The following is a 17,152-nucleotide window of genomic DNA, read 5'->3' as shown; positions in this document are numbered from 1 at the left end:
GAAATCTTCTGTGATAAGGTAAAAATCAAATATGTTAGGACTGTAAGAGTTCCAAGTCTTTAGAAGCCTTTCATGATCCACTTTTAACCACTTTCTTAAAGTAAGGTGTTGTTACCCCATAGCCAATGCATATAGATCAGGTCTCTTCTCTTTCTCTTCCTGACATATCTTATGTACTCTTCTTTCCAAGGCTTGGCCCAGGTTCAACACTTTTGGATACCATGGAAGGATTTTGGTCAGCACAATCAGGATATTTCTGATATGTGTATATTCACCAGTTTCAAGGCAGTGTACAGAAGCCTAGAACACAAATTAAAACTCATCAATCCTTTTCATTAAAGATTCAAAAAAAGAATTGCATTTTTCAGCATCTTTAATTACCTTAGTTAACTTATAGTGCCATTTGTGTACCACGTGTCTAAAATTCTCATAATCCAATTGATCAGCTTTATTTCCACCATCAAATCCAGTTGCTCGTAATATAGTTAGGAAACCTGGATAGTTGCCACATTCCTATGTGTGCACAAGATAAATAAAAATTTACTATTTAAAATACAAATATTTTCCAGGATACATTAAAAAAAAACCAAGAATGTTGTAATAGTTAATATAATCAAAGCACTTCCTGGCATACAGACTAAGACAGATTCTGTAAGACTTATATCCTCTTTTTTCTTTTTTAAAGCTTATTTATGTTGAAGCCTTTCTTGTGGGTGAGGAAAAGGATTATTTGCAATTTAACTAGTTTTTGCAAGGAGTCTCCATATGCTACCTAAATCTTCAAGAAAAACTATGAGAAAATCAAAATTCATTTCTTTTCCTTTTGGCGCTATGCAAAATTAACTCTGTTAAAAACACACTGATTACAAAATCCCCATCCTAACATAAGGCCATTGGAAAAAAAAATAAAAATCAAACGACAACATTTTAAATCAAGTTAATGATTTCAGTGAATCCGGTTTTACTGGGGTGTATTATACAAGAAGTCATTATATAACTCTTCATGAACAAACAAGTTTTAATAGCTTCACATACCTTCTCATATATGACTCTGTCACTGTGCCATCTAGTCACGGTCTCCAGCATACAGCATAAAAACCTGCCATATCTACTAGCTTCATTTTCAGTACAACTTGCTACTGTATATATAATATCAGAGAAAACCTGTGAATGGCAGCAGTAAAAAGTTACTTTAACTTCAATGAATTACAAACAAGGATTATCAACAATTTCAAATTGTTCTCACCTAAACTACCGTTGCTATGGTTTTTAAATTCAGAGAAGATTACAGAAATATTTAGAAACCAAATTAGATTTACACAGAGAAACAGGAAAAAAAAGGAGGTCTTGTCTGCTAAAGCTTCTTAGCGAATATCCTGTTTGTTTTCAGGACTTTGTTATCCAATTACTAGATCTGAGCCAAGACTCCAGCTGCTGCATACATCTGCCTCTGACACAGCCTTCCATAGGCGAGGTGCATCTCCATTGGAATATAACTGTTTGGGCTCTAAATTGATAAATTGATTTGAGTAGGCAGAAATAAACACACAGAACACAAACTGTATCTCTGAGTAAAACCACTCTTTTGGACCAATGAAATCAGAGCAGATCCCTACTTCAAAAGTCTCAAAGGTAACCTGACAACTTTTAGTCAAATGTTCATGCAAAAAACAAAAACTCTTCACTATAGTTTTCATAATGAAGCCCCACACAAATTTGTTGCAACCATACAGATGATTGTTAATTATTAACTAAATAATCTGGCTTCTTTGAGCAGAAAGCACCAGAAAGGTTCTGAAGTCACAGAATAGTACAGTGAGCCAGTTCTGCTGGAGCTGTTTGATCCAGAAAATCAGGTTACTGCAGTCATCAGTAACACTTGTGGTATCACATTTCTATGTCTCAGCAGTAATAAAAATTAATCCCATCACCAGAGTCAGTGTCCCAAGAACTACGCTTGTCAGGGCAAGCTTAAAGGAGGCTGTGTACAGCAGCACAGTACACAACTGAAGGTGGAGAGTTAGAAAAAAAAAATCACAGAAATGCAGATCACTGCAAGGCTTTGAAATGTGAATGTAGTTTGTATGACTGCTGACCACTTTCCCTTAGAAGTTTAGCTGTCTTAGAATAAATCAGAAGGAAAAAAAAAAAACCACTTGAAAATAATCCTCAGGTCTAGGAGAGAGAGAACTTCATTTGTGGAACAGGAAGCATAAAAGGGACCTTCTCACTTCCACAATAGATTTTAAAATTAAATGCAAGTAATGACTTCGTTGAGATTGCTTTTGGAAAGGAAAGAGGATACTAATTTTATGTGCTTATAACAATACATACACAGAGAGCTTTCAATACTTACTCTATCATAACAGAGAAGTGTGGAGAAGTTGGGTGTTTTCTGCTGATGAACCAGTTCTACAAAGTGAGCACAATAAACCGCATCTATTGCCGAAAAAATGCAGCGAGGAAATATACATAACTGCAAAAACTTTGTGATAGTCTCATTTTTGGTAGACTCTGCAAAAGCAAAGAAATAGAAGAAAAAAGTTAGTACATTAATGGGTAAGCAATTAAACTACTACTCCCCAAAAATTCAGTATTTCATATCATATTCTCCAGTTTGTAATCCTGACATATCTTTGACACTACTCAAAGTCAAAATAAGCTTTTTAATCTTTGAGGAACAGGCAAAATGGTAGAAATATTCTAGCAGACCTTTATTTCTTACAGCAAAAAATCTTTTGTTACAATGGAAAAAAGCTCAGAAAAATTACCATAAACTCCTTCAATTACTGAGATTCTGCATACTGCTCCTCATCACTGTGCTCAAAGTTAACTCTAATCACTCACTGGCTGTTCACATTTCTATGACCTGCAATACAGCAACTGATGTGCAAACCCTCTTGTAACTATCACCTCACATCAAATCCGTCCTGCTCTTATTTTCTAAGTCAGTACAATATTAAAAGGCCTTGCCATTGCAAGAAGCAAATAAAACATCTCCCTAAAAGGAACTACTCAGCATTTACAAAGACACACTACATTCAAATTAGAAGTTACTTCATGGCAGAACTGAACTTTTAGTTCTGGGGACAGCAACAACTACATACACACACTTACTTGCCAGAAGCCAGTTATCCTTCTCTAATTTCAGTCTCTGTAAAACTCTTTGAACGTGCTCTAGCTGTTTCTTCTCCTCTTCAAGGAGCTTGTCCTGAAGAGCAGTGCAACGTTCTTTTTCTTTTTTCTTTTTATTTGGAGGCTGTAAAATGTCAATGCAATTCATTTAATATACTTACACTAATACTACTTACACTAGGTACAGAGCAATTAAATGTCTGGTAATGCTGAGAAATATGTGAAAAGCTATTTCTCTAAATAGCATTCAGCTCTAATTGTGAGCTGATTCATTAACAATGGATAACTAATGATGTTAAGTGAACAGCCAAAGTACAGATACAGATGTGACAAGACTTATCTGAAAGACAAGATTTTCCACTAATTTTTATTTAATGGAGCCACTGGTAGTTTTGAAGCTGGAATTGTAAGGAAGTCTAAAGCATGTAACCATGAGAAATCGGAATGGATGAATCAGCTGACACAAACCTCTATCAACAGACCAATTTATTCAGTTAACACAGGTTTAACTTTGGTTGGCTTAACCCGAAAATATGATTACATAAAACAGATGAAACTCCAAGTAAATGACTAACTCAGAGTAGAACTTTGTCATCCTGTCATGCACTACAAGTCAGCAGTTCATTTTTCATAGATTTCTACCAAAATAAATGCCTACCTACCACCATGGAGTCTACTTTACTCTACAAAAGAGAGCAATATTTAAAATGCAAATTATGCATAGATAACTTGCAGTTGCAGGAAAGGTTTCATCTCTGCTGGGAGACAACCAGTAATGCTATCAGTGATATCAGTGTGTGAAGATAACTCCCTTCCTTAGCACAAAGGAAAACTTATATCTTAATGTAGGATTTAATGAAAAGTGAAACCGGAGCAAAAGAAGAGAAATCACAAACATACCATTTCCTGATTGTCATCTATGGCTTTCATCTGGACTTTAAGTTTATTGACTTCTCTGTCATAGCTGCTGTGTGGGACAGCAAGGTCATACATAGTCAGAGACCAGAATGTGGCATAAAACTGAGGACTGATGTCATCCCAAACCTTGGGAGGGTGCAGAGAGATCACAGCTTCATGAACGGGAGCCATCACCAGTTCACATGCTGTAATGTATTTGTGAACTTTGTGTTGCTGTTTATTTCCCTTTTCAGCTTTTTTAAGTTCATCATACTTGGACTGGGGAAAAAAAAAAATGAAAAAAGAAAACAAAAGTTTGTTACCTCCATATGTGAACCAAATTTAATTCAGCTTCTCAGAAAATTTTCTATGAAAATCATCTTTACAAAACAAAATTTATATACAATTTTATGTATACTTTTAGTATGCATCCATGCTGCATATCATCCTCACTGATGCTATCATCTTTCAGCTCACTACTTCTTACAGCAAGGTATTATATTATGCTGAAAAACTGTTTTCAATACTTTTTTTAGTTGCAGGGACAAATTTATCTTGCCTCTTCCTTTTATACCTCACCTTTTGACAGCTGCAGCATTTCTCTCCACAGCAAGAAACATCTAAAATAGCCACAAAAAACTACATATTTGGGGAAATCTGGGTGGGAGAACTCTTGATCACCCAAATTATCAAAAGAGTTGAAATCATTAGCTACAACTGCTATCACTTGTGCAAAAGCTGGCACATGGCCTATATTTTCCCTATGAAGATAAAGCAGAATCTCTTCCAAACCACAGCTTCTGGTTCTACCTCAACTGTTCAAAAAAGCACCTAGAACTCTTATTCAGTAGACAATCTGTGCAGGATCCCAACACAATTATAACATGTAAATGGGCATCTCGTAACAGTAGACAGAAATGAAACGAGTTCTACTTACTGAAATTTGGTGCGCATACATGGGTCTTGAAAGGAAAAATGCAGCATCATGAGGCGTGTGAAACTCATTACAAAGAACATCAATTGAAGGCACTCGCTTAATGTAATCCTCTGTGCTCAGATTGGATGCTAAAAACCCACCAAACTGTACCAGGGTGTCATGGCACTATGTGAAAAGGAAAAGTTAGAGATCAGGGTTTTTTTTGTTCAGAAATTGAGCTTGGGAGGACTTGAAAGATCCTTGTTGGCTTGTTTGGGTGGGGGGAGTAGTGGTGGCTGTTTGTTTTTAAAATAAAAGCATTAACACAATAGAAAGAAATTCCACTTGGAAGTAAAAAAATTCCATGCCACAAACTTCTACCCCTCATCAATGCTGACTCAACTGCATCCAAGGAAAAGCCTTATGAAAGCCAGCAGAACTGTAAGAGCCCTCTGTTCTACTGGAATTAAACTACTTCCTACTGCCTAAGGCAACAGAAGGAAGTTTTAAGCCTGAATTCCACTAACAAAAAGTTCATCCAAAAAAGTAACATCAGAAAAACATGATAGTCAACCTAAAAACTTAAGCTCTTATTTCTGATGACAAAGGACATTCTTATCTTTTATTCAGAGGTACTAAGTATATATTATAATACATGAATGTCAGTTGTCAACATAAAAGTGTGATCACTGCAGATTAAAACAAAGTATGTTGTGCTCATATAGAATACTGACACATTACAGATTACCAAAGAAAAGGATTAATTCTTATGTATTTTTAACTTACTTGATCATACAGTTTTCCCACTAGCTTCAGATGCTTTTCCCCTCCTTCTTGAAAGATCACACCATTTCTCTGTTGAGCCATAAGCAGGCATAGTGGAAGGGCAAGATCGTGGTCTAATAACGCATCCTTCAGTCTCTGAGAAGACTTCTTTGTATTCCTAATTTGGCCAAAGTATCCACCCTGCACAGTACAGAAAAAAAGTTGCTTAAATCTGGAAACAGTACATTAAAAAAAATGTAAACCATACATACTTCTGACTGCAGAAATTCTGACAAATTAACATCACTATAGTTTCTAGTTTCTTTATAAAAACCTCAGTGGATCCTATGCTGTTAGTCATACATTAGAATAAAAAACAAATTCATCTTGCATGCTACTAGTCTTCTACCCAGAAAATGAAAAGTGACTTCTCATCATGAGCATCTGACACTACATCTTTAGATCTAAGTTTCATCTGTGATCTGCTCAAAGTCTCTTCCCCATTTTCAATAAAGAAACTTCTAGTTTTAGTTCAGAGTGTAGCTATTCATCTGCCCAAGGAATTACCTAGGCCAGACTCATTAAGTCTTTGAAGACAAGTCTGCAACAGCTTTAACCATTAAGAAGGCTTACAATGGTACTTCACTCAACATGGATTGACCACACTCCAATCAGTTCTAAAACAGCAGGACTGCACAACATACAAGTGCACCAGCTGCTATAATTTGCAACCTGTCATGGAACTCCAAATAATGAAGGCTGCTTTCATTAATATGGGATGCTGTGAAGCACAGCAAACTAAAGCTCAAGTATACTTTGTCTTGGCTGCCTGTCTGCAAGGCTTGTAAATTCAATGGAGTAGAAAGTTCTGTGATAAAAGTAGCAACACCTCTCTCAGCTACACTGCCAGAGGTCATGAATCAGTATTTAGAAACACCATTAATAAGCAACAGCTATTAATTAAATTTAACATCAACACACCTCAGCTTTTAGTTGTTCTCCACCAGTCATGGCTTCCAATTGTTCCATTGTCATTTCTTCTGTAATTTCTATCCCTGCCATTTTTTGTACTACCTCCTTTAAAATAAGCAAATCAAAGCTGCACAGAAAACAGTGGAGTAAAAACAAGAAAAATTGTTTAAGAAACATAAGCTACAACATTCAATACACAGAAGACAGTAACAAGGTATTAGATGTTAAAATCATTTTAACATGGGGACAAATAATAACAGGATGCCATTGCATACAAGGACTTCTCTATGAGAGGACAACATGATCATTCAAGAGTTGTATTCAAACTTTATGGAAAAACAGAGTTCAGCATATTTAAAAATATCGAGCTTTAGAGCTTATTTCTGTTGTTTTACATGCTTCCTACCAGATCTATATCACATCCACAATAAACAAGGAAATCTCTGAACATTCTTTCTCTTTCCAACTTCTACAACAGTATTGTCTTAGAAATGGACTAGCAAAATTAGTCTTGAGAGTTGATTTGGAACACAGCAGACATTTTTCACTTAGAACACAGAAATATACAACACACTCCAATAATCATGCCCTCCAGCAACTAAGCTTTACTTCATGCTCTGAATTCCCTAAGGGTGATAACTCTTCCTCATCAGAAGTACACAAGTTGTATCATAAACACTCTAGAAGGCAATTTTATTCTAGTATCTGAAATTTGGGTCAACATCTTTTTCTAAGTAGGTCACAAAAAGTTATGAATTTAAATATATAATACTATTTATATATTTTTGTTTGTTTTCCGGCTGTAAGCTGTAATTTTCTGTTTAGGAACTGTGCAATGCCAGCATATACTTCAATCCAAACACTGGAATGTTCCAGTCACAATGGCAAGAATATTATTTCTACGATCCCAAATATTAATTTTAATATAAAAATTATTTCCTCAAAATATTTAGTCATAACATGTAACTCATGGGAAAGACAAGAAATACTACTTACCCTTCTCTGTAGCTCAATGTCTTTGTACCACCATCAGAATACAAAACAAATTGGGGACAGGGGAGCACATGAGACTGAATGTCTACATTGCAGGGAAGGGGAAAAAATACCTAGGAGTTCTCAACATAAATACCCTAATGTAGCATGCTGCATTACCTCCTGCTGCAACCATGTAGGGGTTCATAACAGAATATAAATCAATACTCACCTACGCAATAAGAAATAGTCCATTAAAGTTAATTAAATAAGGAAGCAGTAATACTAACTGATGAGGGTGGATGGACAAAAGAACATAAGGAAGATTCAAACCACAAGCTTTGTTTAAAAAATTTCTTGTGAATGGTCAACACTGACACAAAAAAAGCAGTTCAAAGGTCATTAAATAAGTATTTAAAACAATAAAAAACACTAAGAGATCCCTGTAGAAAGACATGAGAAAAAACCTACAATTTTGAACAATTTAATCCTTTTTTAAAATTGCAGTTATTGATAGTTTATTTTCTTTTTTTTTTTTTTTTTAAAGAAGGCAATTTTTTCTATGATCGTATTACACACTGGTAGGGCTTTTATTTTTATTTTTTTCCTTTTGCCTGGTTAGGTAAGAAAACTGTATTAAATACCTTACAGATTAAAAAAAAGAGCCTTTAAAACAATAACATGCCACAGCTAAACAATTACAAAGAAAAGCCCAGCAAATATCTTATTCTTTCTTCTAAATTTCTTAAGCTTTCTGGTAAAATGAGTGGAGGATTATTACTGGAGTATCTACTAGTCAAGTCCTCACATACCAGCTAAAGCAGCAGCCAGAAAAAGAAAGAAAATGGTAGTTTATGAGTATCAATTGAGCACGACTTACCTTTTCCCAGCTTTCAATTGGTTGGCTACGTATTGAAGCAGACCAGCAAGTTCAATTGGGTATTTTCTGAAAACAGCACCACAAAAGCTAGCCAGACCTAAAGTAAGGAAAAACAGTTGTGATTGAACCTCAAGGCATTAAGTAAAAGAAAATAAGCATTAATTCAATACAAATAAAAACTTAGCAGCATGTATGTTCCTGTAATATAAAGATAAAAAAATGTTTTCTAATTTAATAAACTTGTCAGATCTCCTTTTGAAAAATTAACAAGTAGATCCAAGGGAGGACTAAGCATTTTATCTTAAACGTTAATGTAATGAAATAAAAATACTAACTCTGCAGCCAGCTTGAGATAGTAGTGTCGTCGTGCTTCATTCTCTCCTTCTCGGGGTTTGCCAGAGCTTCAATGATACAGTCTTTAGTGGAGTTAGAGAGAACATGTTTTTCTCTGTTTGTCAAAACAGAACCTATACAGAACTTTTGTTACCAGTTCCACAATTTGTAATGTATCAGTATGATAAGCAAGTAAAGCAAGCACAATATGAAGGATGCAGTAACATACAGTTCTGTTTTTAACAAGTAATAAAGAAAACAGTTAATTATTTAACCTACAATGTACAGGCTTACTCTGCAGAGTGAAAGCAGTAAAACAAAAGAGGAAATTACTTTTTACACTGTGAAGTAGAAAGAGCAAACAGTGCTCTGTAATTCAGGATGTGTAAAGAACTATTGGAAACTCACTAAAATTTCCAGCAAATAGCAGCAACAGCAAAAATAGTATTTACTGACAGGAGAGATTTAATGCAGCTACAACTATATTGGCATCAGATGTATTATTTACATAAAAGGATACATGCCAAGACGTCATAATTTAGTGAAGTGAGGTATTTCAGTGAATCAACAACTGGAGTTATTAAGTTATCGTATTTTTGTATTTGTGATAAAATCTGAAAGAAACAAAAAGACAAGTTGAGCTGAAAAAAGAACATTATCTCATATTTCATGTAACAAACCTAGACTGTTAAACTACATTTGTCTTTAAAACCTACACAAAACACTTCTTGAAAATAGTTTTAGATCTAAACCACATCCAAAGTACAGGTAACCTGACTGATTTACTTAGTATCTTTGATAAATCAGTGAAACGCATCCCTAAGGTCTAAATATAATTTTATGCTTGTATTTTCCTTAAAATCAGACAATTACAACTTTAGAATAACTAAAAACAAACATCACCAAAATACTTCATTGTCCATAAGACCTCTCAAGAATTCTAAACCTTACCATTAAGTCTCTGTTGCTACTTCCCTAAAATTACTACTAGTTCAGAAAAGAATACAAGTGAATTGTATCAAGTTCCGCAGTGTTCCCTCTCCTACACAATTTATACACATGAACACACATCTGCTTAAGTATTAATTTCTTCAAGTAACATCTGAACACTAACGGGTAGATCATTCCCCCATAACCCTATTATGGCACCTCACTCCCATCTCACCAGTGAGAAACTAAACTCATATGCATACACAGATGCAATTTTCAGTTCAGTTTTAAGTTATTCAATAGCTATCGTCACATTTACCATCTCACATTTTTGTTTCTGTACTACCAGCAAAGTACCACACTTAATTTTGTGATGCAAACTTGAAAAAGTTTGAACTGCACTCATTATACCATAGGTCCCTTTTCATTCTGAATTATCTATAGTTAGGATATGATGGTGTTTAATTACATGTAATTACATACATAATCAAATAAAATGGTAGGATTGGCATGGCTGAGTTTCCCAATCTGTCTTCCAGATGGCTTCACATTTTCCTTAGTTAGACGCCTGTAAAAGAGAATGCTTTATTACAAAAGTCGAGTTAAGAGAATAGTAGAATTAAATGATAACCTCTGTGATAAGCTGAAAGTACAACTTAATTGTATCAAAGTATTAGAGAAGAAATTTTGCCAATTGTCAAAGTCTTGCTAGAACCTTTGGAAGGAGACCATATTGCATTTCCACTTCCCATGAGCACCTCCAGTATGAAGATGATCATTGGAAATGAATCCAGACTTTGGTACATAACAAGGATTTATAGAATAAATCAAACAACACTGTTCTCTTTTAAATTGTACTCCAAAATTCCCAAATAACAGTTCCCAGTCTCAATGCTCTACCTGGAAGCAGAACAGGATTTAAATTAGATAACACCTTTAAACAAATTGGCCAGTAACACGGTGAAATGGCCAGTACAAGCACAAACAACTATACCTTTGATTTACAGGCTTCTCATATCATTAACAACTGTCAGCATTGTGACTCATCTGCACAGCAGAAACCTACTGTAGCAGAAGGGACACAAACTTTTATCATCTACTCCAGCTATACTCCAAGACAGAAGAGGGGATCATAATCCTTCCTAGATTTCACAACTGCAGTCCAAAGCCTCTTAGAACCTTTTTATATGGGCAAGACAGGAATATCCCAATTAACTGCATTAAAAAAATAAAAATAAAACATAGTATTTGCTTTTGGACCAAACTACACAGCAAGTAGAATCCAAACCCCTGACAACGATATCACACGGATGCCATATTTTAAGATAAATCTCAAATTGAGCTACACCTGCTTGAAGATGAGAACAAACCACTCAATTCACCTTCCTTTTCTGGCAGAAAATGACAAGACTTTTTACTCTGTTGGGACTAAAGAGTGTCCATACCATCTGTAGCACTCCCATAAACAAAGAATTCATCAACAGCAGCACATCCACAGAAAAGTTTTTAAGCCACTTAGTGGGTCACTTTCCAAATGAAGAATTCTTATTTGTGGCTAACTACTCTGCATTATTATTAATTTGACAGTTTTAAAATCTCTGTACATCAAATATTTTACAAGCAAAGATTATCAATGAAACTGAGTCATTAGGAAAGGAATATATTTGTCACGGGTTGGCTTTTTTTTCCCAGTTGGTGAAATGCCATACACAGTATTACAGATGATAATTTATGGAATCAGACTACTTACTTCATGATGTACTTGGCTCGGTCTATGGTTTGAGCTTTAACTTTTACTAGGAGTGGATGACTATTGTATGTTTCGTTCTTCCACTGTCCATAAAGACGGTACCTTCAAAGACGACCAAAGGGAAAATACTTTTTATACTGACAGTTTAAGGTAGACCACTTTCAAAGAACAGAAACAAACTATTCTACTCACCGGTACTGGTATGGAAATGTTTTGAACATTCCCCATAATTCTTCAGACATGCACGCATTGCAGTCCATCAAAGAAAGAGAAGGAAGCAGAACTTGATCGGTAATACTCAACACGCAGCTAAAAAGTACCTCCTGTGATAAAGACAAAACTCGGGGTAAATACCAGAAATAAAAAGCACAAAGAACTGAACATCTTAGTAAAATAACAAAATACAAGTTGGCCACAAGATTATGACTTCCTAAACAAGAAAAAAAACAAACCAAGCAATACTAAAGGAACTTAAACGTTTCATCAAATCATTTATTAGCCAACTCATGAACCATATATTTTGCCAATATTTATTTATTGGATGTAATAACGGAGCCATTTTCAGTGCATTATATTGAAATTTTAAAATCATTCATAAAAGATACACTACAGACTTCCATGAAGTGCAACAGCAGAGAATGAATTTATTTTGGCAACTACCATCAGTGTATTAAGGTATTCCTTTGTAATTATGGATTTAAATCTGAGAGCATCACACATGTCCTCAAGACACAGAGTACCCATTTTCTTGCTCTCAGTATCAACTTTAAAAAAAAAAACAAAACATTCCTGTTTCCCACTGAGTATACTAGAATAACCACAGAGGAAAAACAAATAATCATCATCAAAAATGCTTATAACTACTTTCAGCTTAATCCCTTGGAGTCATTTTCTTAGCGCTAAGTGAACAGTTTCACTAGAGCATAATCATTAGCATCACATCCTACACCATAGTATGCAAACACTAAAAAGTTATCTCTGTCAGTACATAATTCGCACTTCCACATATGAACAGCTACTTGTGTCTCCAAATGAGATTTCTTCGCAACAAATGACTCAGTCATGGAAACAACAGGCCCAGAAGTCAGAACCCCTTTCCAGTAATGAATGCTATTCTCTTCCAAGCAGCAGTTCCCTTCCAGTCAGGGAAAACCAACCAGTTTATGCACTACTTGTCAGTTCATTAGCAGCGTCACTTTACCCTTAGGACAACTTCCTACAAGACATGGACAGACTCAGCCTACCACTGACTCCCTGAACCACATGGTTATCTTTCTAACCCATAGAAATCTACTCCAATATCAGAATGAGGTGAACAGTACCTACAGAAGGGCAGTGACCTCCAGGCCGTGAGTTCATATTAACTATGGGTGACATTGGTTAAGTTACTCAAAAATCTCCAGTGACACTAACAAAACTGAACTCAACTATCCTCGCTTAATTGATAGTGCTTTTAGCAACATTTCAGAAACTTTATTTCCCCCCCACTATAACTACAGTAGTCAGTAAATCATGACAAAAAGAAGTAAAAACAACTTGATACAGAAAAGTTGCTTGTTCATTTAAAAGTCAAATCAGACTTATTCAATAATAAGTAAGATCTCAACTGGATACCCAGCTTTCACTGAGGCCAGTCTTGAATTACACAATGAAGAAGTTACCCTTTGTATTATGGGTACCTTCCCTACATCTAATTTCTCCTCATTTCTATGCTTTCCCCCCAAAAATTACTTAAGATATAAGATGCCATCGTGAGAATCTCTTTACATAACTCAGGTGCTCCACCTGATTCAGAGCCACTAAGTAGTAGAAGGAACTATGCTAAAAGAACAAAATCAAATTTGAGGAATCCAGGGGAAGGAAGGTGGGAAGTGCCAACAACACGGTAATTAAGAATTGCGACCTGCTCAAACTTGCCCAAAATGACAAGTCTATCACGCATATTTTGGTAAAGAATTAAATGGTACAGAGAAAGAAAGGCTGCACAGTTATTAGTCTCAAACTCTCTTAACAACTCCCTCCTCTCTAAAAAGCTCTCTCCTCAAAAGATAAGATTAAAATTGACAACATAAATTTACCTCCATGAATAAAAATAGATTGCCATTTCACTGATCTAAAATACATAATAAAATCAGCGTGTGGGAGGAATGAGATTACGAGAACATTTAGAACTCTGCCAAGAAACACACAGTGTTTCTAGCAGAGTTGATTCTTACGTTCTTTTCTGGATTTAAAGTCTTTTAGAATCTCACTCACCATTTTCTCTTTATCTTCCTGCTTGCTTCCATCGGACTGAAACTATAACAAAGACAATGAAGTTAATTTTAGAATAATTAATCTAATGTTTAACAGTTTCAGAACAAGGCTTTTTCAGCACAAGCATACACCCAGATGGTCACATGCCTAGCAATTATTTTCCAGATCTCCTAACACTGAAATAGTTGCAGGCCTAGTGGGTGGAAGGACATCTACACAGCTACACAAACCCTCTCCAACTTTTATTAGCACCATCTGCTGCAGTGTATGCTCTTGGATTTACATGCTGCAGTGCTTTCGTCTATTTAGATACGGCCCCTTCCTCCTGCAACCACGTCTTAATATCTACCTTCATCGGCTTTGAATTGTATAGAGGACACAAGTAAGCTTCATGCATAAATACCTTGGATTCATTATGTTTGTGTGTGCAGCATTTGCAACCCCTTGATAAAGTTTAAAAAAAATTATATTCTGGATTGTTGTATTTGAAAACAGTTCTTCCGGAAAAAAAAAACAACACAAGGAAAAATGAAACCCACTGATATTTTAAAAAATACCATCAGGCTTATAATACTGCTTTTACTTCAGGAACCTAAGATTAATTCACCTCCCACGAATACAGAATTCATTACTGCTCTGATTGTTATCATATGAAGACAAAATCTTGACTCTAATCAAATCACACACTTGCACTTGGCTTTCTACCTTCTTTGAAACATTTTTATCTCATTCAATTCATCACTAAAATTATATTTTCCTGTAAATTTCAGTATTAGATACCATGAAATACCATTAAATCCCATATTTAGAATCACCCTAAGCATTCAAAAATCAGATGAGAATCTGCTGGAAAGAGTTTTGGTGTTGTTTTTTTTTAACCTACATCTCTAACAGCTTTTAAAGCAATGCAGAGTAAATTAACATATTCTTAGCAGTACACGTGTAGCTTGTGAAATTACTTTGCTGATACAAGGCATTCTGGTCTCTGTCAAAACCCTGAAATGAAGACGGATCTCCTGCAATGCAAGATCAGCAACAGAAGAAGTAAAAAAAATAAGTTTGGGTTTCATGAGGAAATTTGCTGGGATTTGTTATACTTGTTACCACCCAAACAAATGCATTATCTAGAAATAAATCTTGTGGTCAATTTCAGAACAGAAAACACCCAAGCCTCCAATTGGTGAGCAATTCCATAACTGCACTGAGCTACACTGTAGTATAAATTTAAAGTTTCTGGCATACAAATCAAAGTACAACATTTTATCAAGAGCTGGTAAGACTTACTGTCATTAAGAAAAACAAAAAGCATATTCCATCACTAGCTACACAGATTCCTTGATGAAACTGGTAACCACTAATGGAGATCACAAAGAACTTCTACAGAAGAAACTTTAAACATACTTGAGAGCTCCTTAATTATTGCGAGCAGAACCAATAGAGAAATAGCAAGGTATTTTCTTTATGGTTGAATTGAAATTCAAATGCATAAATAAAATGCATTCATTACATATGCAGTGATTCTGCATGGTTACATTGAAAATGAGGCTGTAACTGAAGTATCAAGGAAATCTACATTTATATACACAAACAAAAACATATGTGCATATAAATATTCACTGTATTTTCTTAGTGGAAAGAAGGAACAAATGAACTTCAACTTCTGCCTAAAGAAACAGGACTTCCAATTCAATTATCAATGATCGTGGATTCATGTTCCCATCTTTCTCTCACAGTAATACCCTCTCAAGATTTTAGTCTTAATTACAAAAATTCCTTCTTTTTCTTTTTGTTCCACTCACCATTAAAAAGCTCAGTAAGCTAACACACCAGTAAGTGCAAGATCATCTTCAAGCTATGCTTGAGCATGAAAGCTGCAATGCAATGTTAGTAGTCGAACTTTAAACTACTGTATGGGTTAGCTTACAGACAAATCACCTCCAGTTATAAATACAACTACTGAGCGTTAAACAGTTTAACATGCTGCTGGCAATAATGCAGTTAAACTTTCCCTATGTTACCTTAACCATTCTGTCACTGATGAATTTCTTCGTAGTTCCAGCCTAAAGCAAATAGCTAAGAGTTGCTCATCCTTTTCATAAATACATTAAGCTACCATTTTTCTATTACTCATTAAAAAAAAACAAAGCACATGTATTTATAAACGTGAACCAAAGTATAACAAAATAATCTCCACTTTAATGTGTGTATCCATAAGGAAACAAGGGCTTTCTCATAAATCTTCGGTACTAAAAACTTAATCACAAAGTAGCCCTTATAATCTGCTGGCAGAGGTAAAACAAATTGCTCACTTGAAACTATTATTTCTATACTAACTGCAATTGCAGTGTAATATAAGGTATCTTTCAAATATCAATACATGTAGTTATCACTAATACTAGTTATAAAACCACTATGTCTAAGCTATTCAAGAAAGGTTGATTTATGTTCATTGATCATAAAATCTCCAATTATTTTTCATTATTTTAATATATACATAAGAAGGCTTGAGCAGCTTCTGACATGAGAGGCATGAGCACTTCTCCCCAGGTTCAATAAGTGGTTTTATCTTACCAACCTCTTTCATAAATGCTTTTCCAAGGCGCACCACTTTTGCAAATAAAATGGGATCGTGGGAGAGATGAGGGCCAAGGTAGCACAGCATGTTGAACACTTCCTTTCTCAAGTCTTCAAAGCTGTCTGCTTGTTTCGGTGCTTTCTTATTTGGCAAAGGAGAAACTGGTGACCCTTTAGCCCCTTTTGGTACACCAACCCTGAAAATAAGTTGCACACCATTTCACATTGAGCAGAAGTGAAAATTTTAAGAAAATATTTAAGAACAGGACAACACAAGTAGTACTATTAGTGAATTTATGCTTGTAAGTTTTACATATTTTTGCACTATTTAGTGGAAACTACTATTTAATTTACTTTCCTCTTTACCTGCGGTACAAAGGTTCAACTGTCACGTGTACAAGCTGGCAAAGGGCAATCGCAATAGGCTTATGTGAAGTAGCATAAAATGGAGGCATCTGATCCATAATACTTTGTGCGTGCTGCCAATCACCAATTTTTAATAAAGCTTCCAATAAACCAAGCTTCTGGTTATCTGGAGGCTGCAAGACAATAAACAATTAATGAAAACGTGCTCATCAAGTCTAATACTTTTCTTTAAACAGTAGCCAGCTGTAACCTACAAAAAGAAATCCGGGAAGAAAACATACATATACACACATACAAAATACAACATGGAAAAACAAAATTTGGCTAGATGTTTACACAACAAGGAAACATGAACAACAATAAAATTAATCCATGCAAAAAACAACTATGGTTTGCATGGACTTTT

General features: G+C 35.1%; 1 protein-coding gene across 9 annotated transcripts in view; it reads right to left on the bottom strand.

Moving 5' to 3' along the window:
• Nucleotides 1-17,152, bottom strand: part of THOC2 (THO complex subunit 2) — a 48,809-nt gene that overhangs the window by 12,810 nt on the left and 18,847 nt on the right. For 6 of the 9 annotated variants that reach the window (XM_015860748.3, XM_015860749.3, XM_015860751.3 and 3 more), the window contains exons 11-29: nt 16,747-16,919; nt 16,382-16,577; nt 15,825-15,866; nt 13,807-13,848; nt 11,743-11,873; nt 11,551-11,652; nt 10,284-10,368; nt 9,391-9,484; nt 8,873-8,953; nt 8,538-8,634; nt 6,695-6,812; nt 5,735-5,914; nt 4,970-5,134; nt 4,036-4,311; nt 3,118-3,259; nt 2,357-2,514; nt 1,036-1,164; nt 382-513; nt 116-300 (exon numbers count right to left, since the gene is read on the bottom strand). In XM_015860748.3, the coding sequence (XP_015716234.1) occupies nt 116-300; nt 382-513; nt 1,036-1,164; nt 2,357-2,514; nt 3,118-3,259; nt 4,036-4,311; nt 4,970-5,134; nt 5,735-5,914; nt 6,695-6,812; nt 8,538-8,634; nt 8,873-8,953; nt 9,391-9,484; nt 10,284-10,368; nt 11,551-11,652; nt 11,743-11,873; nt 13,807-13,848; nt 15,825-15,866; nt 16,382-16,577; nt 16,747-16,919 (2,528 nt within the window). The remainder of the gene's footprint in view (nt 1-115; nt 301-381; nt 514-1,035; nt 1,165-2,356; nt 2,515-3,117; nt 3,260-4,035; nt 4,312-4,969; nt 5,135-5,734; nt 5,915-6,694; nt 6,813-8,537; nt 8,635-8,872; nt 8,954-9,390; nt 9,485-10,283; nt 10,369-11,550; nt 11,653-11,742; nt 11,874-13,806; nt 13,849-15,824; nt 15,867-16,381; nt 16,578-16,746; nt 16,920-17,152) is intronic. The other 3 variants (XM_085546297.1, XM_015860750.3, XM_085546298.1) reach the window with 3 other exon arrangements.

The sequence above is a fragment of the Coturnix japonica genome, chromosome 4, assembly GCF_054131305.1.
Source record: "Coturnix japonica strain WE chromosome 4, WE-NBRP24, whole genome shotgun sequence".
Lineage (NCBI taxonomy): Eukaryota > Metazoa > Chordata > Aves > Galliformes > Phasianidae > Coturnix > Coturnix japonica.
The sequence above is the reverse complement of the archived record's forward strand: the minus strand, read 5'-3'. Positions and strand labels throughout refer to the sequence as shown.